Source organism: Mauremys mutica, chromosome 20 (genome assembly GCF_020497125.1).
Source record: "Mauremys mutica isolate MM-2020 ecotype Southern chromosome 20, ASM2049712v1, whole genome shotgun sequence".
NCBI classification, from domain to species: Eukaryota; Metazoa; Chordata; order Testudines; family Geoemydidae; genus Mauremys; species Mauremys mutica.
Window position 1 is genome coordinate 22,817,896 of NC_059091.1, and position 9,127 is coordinate 22,827,022.

Sequence of the window (9,127 nt, forward strand, 5' to 3'; positions counted from 1 at the left end):
TGGGGTGTTGCAGCACGTGTGTGTCGTGGGGATGGGGATTGGGGGAGGGGTTGCCTACAAGTTGTGTGTGGCTGTTGTGGGGTGCACGGGGCTCCGTGTGTTGGTGTCACAGTGTGTGTGTTGGATTGCGGAGGGTGTTGCAGGGTGTGTGGGGGGGGCGGCTGGCTGGGTGCAGTGTGTGTGTTTGGGGTGAGGTGAGGGGGGGTCTGCGAGTGTGTGTGTGTGTGTGTGTGTGTGTGTGTGTTTTGGGCTGTTTGTTGTGGGGGGTGTCATGTCTGTACAATCTCTGCCAGCAGAGGGGGTCCTGTGCTCCCTTCTCTCCTCCTCCTCCCCCGCCCCAAGCTGCTGCGTTGAGATCTGGAGTCGAAGGTCCCTAAACCCAGGATGTTTGGCTGCTGGAGTTTTGGTAGGGCCTACTCTTACCTCAAGGCTCAGCAGGGATGCCTGGGGGAGGCAGCTGTGTCATCCTCCCTGCCTGGCGCAGTGTCAGGCTGAGCCCACAGCCCCCCCGACCTGCGTCCCCCCCCCAGTCCCTGGGGCGGGTCCAGCCCCACCCACCATGGGGTGTAACTCGGGATACCCAGGCCAGGCTGCCCACGGGGCCCCGCTAGGACCCCCAGAGGAGGGCTGTGACCTCACTGCTCCCCCGCTCTGAGCCAGTGACACCCCAAGAGTGGGGGGCTCTGCCCACCTCTGGCAGCCCGGGGCAGGGGCTGAGCACCCTCTGTCTGCCCCACGCCTCACTCAGAGGCTGGGCAAAGGGCCCAGGCCCCAAACCTGGGGCAGGAAACAGAAGCCCTGGAGGAGGGGGGTGGGGGGGCACTCGAGGGGGGGGGCCCTGGGTCTGGGGAAGGGGGGCTGCGGGTCGGGAGTGAGGGGCACCGGCAGAGCTGGGGGGGCAGGGCTGGGCTAGCAGGGGCTGCGGGTCGGGAGTGAGGGGCACCGGCAGAGCTGGGGGGGCAGGGCTGGGCTAGCAGGGGCTGCGGGTCGGGAGTGAGGGGCACCGGCAGAGCTGGGGGGGCAGGGCTGGGCTAGCAGGGGTTGCGGGTCGGGAGTGAGGGGCACCGGCAGAGCGGGGGGGGCAGGGCTGGGCTAGCAGGGGCTGCGGGTCGGGAGTGAGGGGCACCGGCAGAGCTACAGCAGGTCACCCCGCCCCTGCAGATGGGGAAGGTTCTGGCAGGGGCTCCCCAGGGCCTCCCCCTCCCTTTGGAACCTGCCCCATCGCAGGCTGCAGCCGAGGGGCACGAATTTGCTGCTCTGGCCCGGGGGTGGGAGCTCGCGCTGGGCGTCTGGGAACTGGGCAGAGCCTCATGGGGGTGGGGGGGGGAGACGCCCTACCCCTGCCGTCCACTTACTGCTGGACCCCCCCTCCCGGGGGAAGGAACCCAGGAGTCCTGCCTCCCACCCCCTGCTCCACCCCCTAGCCCCCTCCCCTCCCAGGGAACCCAGGAGTCCTGCCTCCCACCCCAGCTGCATGCGCAGGTAATCTGTCTGTGGGGTGGGGGGGCGCCGGGCGCTATAAATAGGCAGCCTGGGAACATGATGTCCCAGCTGGGAGCCGCCTTACACAACTCGCCTGCCCTGACCCAGCTGGCGCGGGGGGGGGCAGCTTCCTTCCCCTTCAGTCCCGCCCCCGGTCTAACCACTAGCCCCCACTGCCCTCCTAGATCCAGGGCCAGAACCCAGGCTCCCAGCCCCCCGGCTCTAACCACCAGCCCCCACTGCCCTCCCCTCCCAGGGCCAGAACCCAGGAGTCCTGGCTCGTACCCTTCCCCCGCTCTAATCACCAGACCCCACTCCCCTCCCAGCTCCCCAGGCCCCGTGAGCTTGTCCCTGCTGGGCATATTCCAAGACCGTCCCCTCCTTGGCCGAGTGCCACCAGCCCGGCTGACTCTGGTACCTCCCGGCTCAGCCCAGCCACCGGCCCGTGGAGCCCCCTGGAAGAAGGGACAGGTGGGGGTGGGCTCTGAGGAGCCAGCTGCACCCCCTGCTGGAAGGAGAGGGAATTGCTGTGCCATGGATCATAGACCCCCTACTGCTGACGGCTGAGGGGGATTCTCCAGCAGCTGAGTTGCCCGGGGCCTGTGATCTCGGCGCAGGGGGTCTGAATGCCCCCCTCACTGCTGAGCCCACGTACACGCCGGGCGCAGAGCAGTAGATCACCGGGGTTTGGAACACGCCGGGGGCTGGGAGCCAGGATGCCTGGGTTCTAGGCTCGGTTTGGGGAGGGCAGCGTCTGGGGGTTACAGCGAGGGGGCTGGGCAGGGAATCTGACTCTCCCCAACCCCCCGCCAGGGGTCCAGGACACGGCGCTTCATCCTCCCTGGCCTCCTGCTGCCTTGGCGGGTCCTGCCTGAGGATGTCACTGGATCCAGGCCACCAGCCCGAGCAGCTGGGCCTGGGCCAGGCGGTTACATAACAGCCTCCGGCTTGCGTAACCGCCTTCCCCGCCCGGATCCCGCTTCGCCGGGGCCGGGGCTGGGGGGTGTGGAGAGCAGGCCCCGGGGCCTCCTGATGTCACCCCGGGGGCGAGTCTCCCCCCCATGGGGCTGGTGCCTGCCCCCGGATGGGAGCCGGGAGCCCCTAGAGGAGAGAGCCCCCATAGCCCACTCCCTGCCCCCCTCGGCTAGCAAGTCCCTCCCCTCAAGTTTGTCCTGATGCAGGTTGTGGAGAGACCCAGGATCTCCCCCTCTCTCTCACGCGCACACACACACCCGCACACACACACTAGCAAAAATCGAGATGTGGGACTCACACACACACACCCCTCCCAGACTCCCGAACTGGGGCAAAGGGCCGGGTGCCAAAATTCAGTGTAGAACCAACACTCTCCCTCTGCACGTGCGCGCGCACACACACACACACACACGCTCTGCCCACTCACCACTTGCTGCAACTAGGGCAAAGGGCTTGTGCTAAATTCACAGCTGCACAAACACACCTCTCGCACTGCACACAAACCCCTGACACCGACGCTCACACCCCAAAGTGCACAGCCACTGCTGTGCGCACATGCCACTGTGCCACCAACATACACACACACACACACAATGTCTCACACGCCCTCCCACCCCCACAATGCACAACACTGGCACAACACTCGGAATACCCTCAGACCTCATAAACTGTGTCAGATCCCACATACAAACATACCCTCAGCAACAAACACACCGTACAGACACTCCCGCCATCACCCACACCTGCACACTGTACATGACTCGCGCACACACACTCCCACCCACTCCCACATACGTTGTATACTTCCACCTAAACCCACTTTTCCTTCCCCCCCCCCACAGCCTCATACACCCTCGCCCACTCAGTGGACACACATGCACACGCATCCCATACGCACTGTGTCCACACTGCCACACACACTCAGTGTGAACACACACAGACACAGCCTCATACACCCTCACCCACTCAATGGACACACATGCACACGCATCCCACAGTGCCACACAGACACACACAAAATGAAACGTAACCAGCAAAGATGCCAAGGGTGACGGACACGGGCCAGGGGGCAGCTTGGGGGCGGCGGGATCGGAGGGGCGGGGGGGGACAGGGTCAATTGGGGGCGTGGCTTTGAAATCACCCGGCTGTCTAAGCAAAGAGGCAGCCTGGGTTAGCGGCCGATGCACCAGGCTGGGCCTCAGGGCACCGGGTTTCTAGCCCCAGCTCTGGGAGGGCAGCGGTGGCTACTAGTTGGAGGGGGGAGGCTGGGGGTCAGGACTCCTGGGTTCTATTCCCAGTTCTGCCACTGATCTTAGGCAAGCCTAACTGTGCCTCAGTTTCCCCTCCCAACCTTTGACTACGCAGATGGCGAGCGCTCTGGGGCAGGGTCTGCTGCCACTGCGGTGGGGCCCGGATCTCAGCTGGGGACCTTTAGGCATTACCGTAATTCACCTAATGAGCAGGCCTCCAGCAGGCCCCCTTGGTCGGGTCCCCTGGCTCCATGCACCTGCCGGATCCTGCCCCAGTTATTCCGGGCCCTTGACATCAGTGGGTTGCCATGGCAGCGTCGGGTTGCCACAAGCTCTGGCCCAGAGGAGAGGACGGTTACTATGGAGAGAGAAAGGGGATGTAGGAAGTAGGGGCTGGATGGGGGGAGGGGAAGACGGGTGGCGAGCTAGGGATAGAACCCAGGAGTCCTGAATCCCAGCCCCTCCCCCAACCCCCACTGCCCTCCCAGAGCTGGTGACAGACCTAGGAGTCCTGACTTCCAGCTGTGGGAAGGGAGCGGGGTCTGGTGACTGGAGCGGGGTGAGCCAGGAACCAGGACTCCTGGGTTCCATCCCTAGCTCTGGGAGGGGAGTGGGGTCTAATGGGGTGGGGGGCTGGGAGCCAGGACTCCTGGGTTCCATGTCCGACTCTGGGAGGGGAGTGGGGTCTAATGGGGGGGGGGGCTGGGAGCCAGGACTCCTGGGTTCCATGTCCGACTCTGGGAGGGGAGTGGGGTCTAATGGGGGGGGGGGCTGGGAGCCAGGACTCCTGGGTTCCATGCCCGACTCTGGGAGGGGTGGGGGACTCACTGGCTCCTGGGGGTGCCACCCCCCTTTCTAGCCCGGCTCCGCGGAGCGTCCCAGCCCGTTGCCGGGGGGCGGTCCCTGTTGCCATGGCGCGCGGTTGCCGGGGGGACGGGAGGGGGCGGAGGCGGTGACGTCGCGGGGTTACCCGAGGTGAGGCTGGGACCCGGCCTGAACTTGGCACAAATAGGGGCCGGAGCGGGCGGGCGCGGCAGACGCGGAGGGAGGCAGCGGCGAAGGGGCGCCCGGGCCCTAGTGCAGCGTAGCGACCGGCGGGCGGTAAGGACCGGGGCGGCGGGGTGTGGTGTGTGTGTGTGTGTGTGTGTGTGTGTGTGTGTGTGTGTGTGTGATGGCTCTGTGTGTGGGGGGGCTGTGTGTGTGTCATGGCTTTGTGTGTGTTTGCGTGTCTGTGGCTGTGTGTGTGTGTCTGTGGCTGTGTGTGTGCAAACATGCCTGGCTCTGTATGCGTGTGTGTGTGTGTGTCATGGGTCTGTCTGTGTGTAGCTGTGTGTGTGTACGTGTGCCTGGCTCTGTGTGTGTAGCTGTGTGTGTGCCGCATGTGCCTGGCTCTCCGTGTCTTTCTGTGTATGCATGGCTCTGTGTGATTGTGTGAGCAGTGTGTGTGTGCTGGTGTGACTCTAGATGTCACTAGGCTTGTATAACTTTGTGGGTGTTTTATCATTTGTTTGCATTTCTGGCTGCCTACGCTGGTCTATGTTCATGTGATGGGGTGTGTTTTGCGGGTCTGTGTGTGTAGAGGGATGTGGTATTTGTGAGGGCATGGTAACATGGGTTTGTGTGTATGACTACATATTTAGCATGTGTGTATTTGTGGTCTCTATGTGCGCAGCTTCGTTTTTGAATCGCTCTGTACTTTGCATTTGGGCTTCTGTATCTAGAGGGGTTGTGTATTTGTTGATCTGTTGTATGTGGGTTTGTTTGCAGGTGTAATGTGTAGTGTGTGTGTGTGCAGATGGGGGTGTTGCGGTTGGCATGGATGGCGAGGTGTTTGTATAGGCTTTTTGTGGTGGAGAGTGCAGTTGCCTAGCTCTGTGTGTGTAGATGTGGGTGTATACACTTGTGTGTTAACAGTTTACATATATGGGTGTTTGCGCCAATGTGTTTGTTTATGGGTGTATATGTCCATATATGGGTGTGCAGATATGGTGGTATATTTGTATACTTGTGTGTGTTAACATAGATGTGTGTGTGTGTTGTATTTGCATATGTGGCTGTGTGTATTTTGTGTTTGTGTATACAGCTGTGTGCATTTATATGACTATTTCTTTGCGTTCCTGTTTGTGTGCTTAGAAGGCTTTGTGTATTTGTGTGTAGTATATAAATAGTGGTGTGCATTTATTTGCAGCTGTGTTTGTGTGGCTGTGTGTTTGTAAGAGTGCATGCCTTTATAGACATGTGTGTCTGTGTGTGAATGTGTATGGTTGCATACATTTATTTCAATTCGTGTGGATATATGTGTGTAAACAAGTGTGACTGTGTGTGTTTGTGTGCTGGATGTATGTGTGTGTGTGTTACATGTTTGGATATATGTGTACCTGTGTGTGTGTGTGTGTGTGTGTGAGATTGTGTTTCTGTCTGGTTGTGTGTGATTGCGTGGCAGGCTGGCTGTGTGTATGTGATTGTGACTGGCTGGTTCTGTGTGATTGTGTGGCTGGCTGGTTGTGTGTCATTGTGTGTCTGGTTGTGTTTCTGGGTGCGATTCCTTCACTTTCTCTTTCTCTTTCCTAAATAAAACATCAACCCCCCACCCCGGCCACACCCTCCCCCTGCACTGGGGATTAACCCTGGGAGTGTGGGGGGACACTTGACAAATCCCTCCCCCCACACACACTCCTGTGCAGCAGCCAAAAATAGCGGCTGGCTCAGAGCGAGTTTGTTTGTCCTGCGGGCGCTGGGGGGGGGAGAAGGGCAGCACGTCCTGTCCCAGGGCTGGAATGCCTGGAGCAGGGACAGCGGGTCCGGGATCACCCAGGCTGGGGGAAAGCCCAGCCAGCCAGCGGGCAGGGAGGTTGGGACGGGGGGGGGATATATGGGATGTCAGGGCCGGATTCTGAGTTCAGCCCCCGCCCCGGGTGAATCCACGGGGGTTTTACACGGCTGTGAGTCCCCTGGCTGTGCTCTGCACCATCCTCAGCAGGCCGGAGCTGGGCGGGTTCCCAGAGTGAGTCCGGCCTGCGCCAGAGGGCGGGCGGGGTGGGGCTTGGCGGATCTGTCCCTGCCTACGTTCATGCAAGCGTGTGTGTGCGGGTGCACGTGTGACTGTGTGCGTGTGTGTGTGTGTGTGTGTGTGTGTGGTGCATCTGTTACGAGGGTTGTGTGGGTCTGTGTGGCCGTATGGGACAGTGTTTGAGTGTGACTCTGTCTGTTGTGTCTGAGAGAGAGGTGAGATGCTCTTGATCTGTGGGTGTGGTTGTGTTCGGCTGGTCGGTGTGTGTGTGTGTGTGTGGTTGTGTTAGGCTGATCTGGGTCTGTGGGCTTGGTTGTGTTAGGCTGATTTTTCTTTTGTGGGTGTCTGATGGGGTGTGTGTGTGTGTGTGTGTGTGTGTGTCTGCACTTACCTGGGTGTGGAACCCAAATCCTACTCCAAAGAACTCACAACCTGACCGACAAGGGGGGAGGAGGCCGGGGGAGGGGCTGTGCAGTCCCATAAGTGACATTTATGCAAATTACACATGGACCTAATTTGAATATAGAACATAATTTACATACGACACAAACTTGAGCTTCAGGCCAAGTGCACTCACATGTGCGCACACCCAGACACACTCACACGCTTGCACCCCCGCACAAGCACAGCCACACTCGCTGTTGCACACCCAGACACCGTCACAAGTGTGCACTCACAAGCACAGACCCCGTCATACACATGCCAATGCGTGCTCACAAACACTTGCACGCCCCCCCTCGCACACCCACAGGGACGTCCGCCAGGCTCACCCCCCATTAGCTTCCACACATCACCTGCCACACGCTAACCCCCCCCTTGCCCCCCTGCAGCTGGGCGCGGCCCGTCCCCTGGCGCCATGAGCTCATCCCCAGAGGAGCCGCCTCGCCCGGCCTCGCCAGCCCAGCTCTGCTTCGCCGAGGATTCCCCGGCCCTGCTGGCGGGGGGGGCCAGCCCGGCCGCGGGGGGCCCGGCCCGGCGCAAGCGGGAGTTCACCCCGGAGGAGAAGAAGGACGACGGCTACTGGGACAAGCGCAAGAAGAACAACGAGGCGGCCAAGCGCTCGCGGGAGAAGCGGCGCGTCAGCGACCTGGCGCTGGAGAGCCGGGTGCTGGCGCTGCTGGAGGAGAACGCCCGGCTCAAGGCCGAGCTCCTGGCCCTCAAGTTCCGCTTCGGCCTCATCCGCGAGCCGGCCGAGCCCCCGAGGCCGGCCGCCGCGCCCGCCCCCTACCCGTACCCGCTGGGCACCGAGCCCCTGCCGGCACCGCGCTACGGCCGCCCCTTCCAGCCGGAGCCGGGCGGGGGCTACTCCGAGGACTCCGGCTTCTCCACGCCCGGCAGCTCCAGCATGGGCAGCCCCGTCTTCTTTGAGGAGCGGGACGGGTTCGAGGGGCCCTGCCTGGTGCCCGAGGCCCCCGGGGAAGGCGGGGAGGCAGGCCGGGGAGGCCGCTATGACCCGGCGGGGGATGCCGTCAAGAGCCTGCCCCACAAGCTGCGCTTCAAGATGGCCGGGGGGCCCGAGGAGATGGGGGGCGAGGCCCAGGCCCCCTATGCCCCATCGCCGCCCGCCGGGGACTGGCGGGGGGGCACAGCTGGAGGGGAGGACCAAAGGAACGGGGCAGCAGTGTCAGGGGTGGGGGCTGCGCCGTTTGGGGGGTGCTATGGAACTGGGGGGTCACCCCCCCTCCCACTCCAGGAGCCCGGGTACCCGACGGAGAACGGCGCCCTCCGGAGCCAGCTGGCATCGCTGTCGGCCGAGGTGGCTCAGCTGAAGAAGTTCTTCTCCGAACAGATCCTGGTCAAGATGAACTGAGGGGTGCGGGGGGGGAGGGGGTGGCTGGGAGCAGCTGTGGGTTTTCATTGCCCCTCCCTGGGGCCCTTCCCCCCATGTTCGCGTACCCCCTTCCCCGTGTATATTTGTACAGATTTCCGCCCCTGGGGGCGCGTGGGGGGGTTTCTATCGTGTATCCGTCGCCGGAGACTTTTAAAGTAATAAACATGTTTCTTGGGGGATGCGCCCTGTTTGTTTGGGTGGCTCCCCCAAGATCCTGAGCAGCACAGACAAGATCAGACCTGGGGGCCCATCTACCCCAGTCTCCCCCCTTCCCGCCCTCCGCCATGGCAGATCACTCCCAGCTGCACATCCCTGACAGCCGCTTGCCCCGCGGTAGGGATGGCTGTAACTTGTGGGGGGGGGATCCTATACTGCCCCCCCAATGCAGGGGGGCAGGAGCCGGAAGGGAACTCAGATGGGCAACCCCTCTAGCTGGCCACAGCGCCCCCCTCTGCCCATAGGGCTGTCGTGCAGCGCCAGCCCTTGGTGCCGTGGTTGGATCTGAACCCAGATCCCACCTCCCTCCCAGAGCACTGCCGGGTAGCAGCATAGCTCCCGTGCCAACCACCGCACTGCCAC

The 9,127-nt window shown here is 62.4% G+C and overlaps 1 protein-coding gene across 1 annotated transcript; it reads left to right on the forward strand.

Moving 5' to 3' along the window:
* Positions 1-4,686: 4,686 nt before the first annotated feature.
* Positions 4,687-9,115, forward strand: LOC123353642 (translation initiation factor IF-2-like). The gene is made up of 2 exons (XM_044994919.1): positions 4,687-4,808; positions 7,548-9,115. The coding sequence occupies exon 2, from the start codon at positions 7,574-7,576 to the stop codon at positions 8,525-8,527; it is 954 nt and encodes a 317-aa protein (XP_044850854.1). The 5' UTR covers positions 4,687-4,808; positions 7,548-7,573; the 3' UTR covers positions 8,528-9,115.
* Positions 9,116-9,127: the final 12 nt, after the last annotated feature.

What these genes read in the sequence shown, in the direction of transcription:
- LOC123353642 (XM_044994919.1), top strand. Translation starts at nt 7,574, where the DNA reads ATGAGCTCATCCCCAGAGGAGCCGCCTCGCCCGGCCTCGCCAGCCCAG.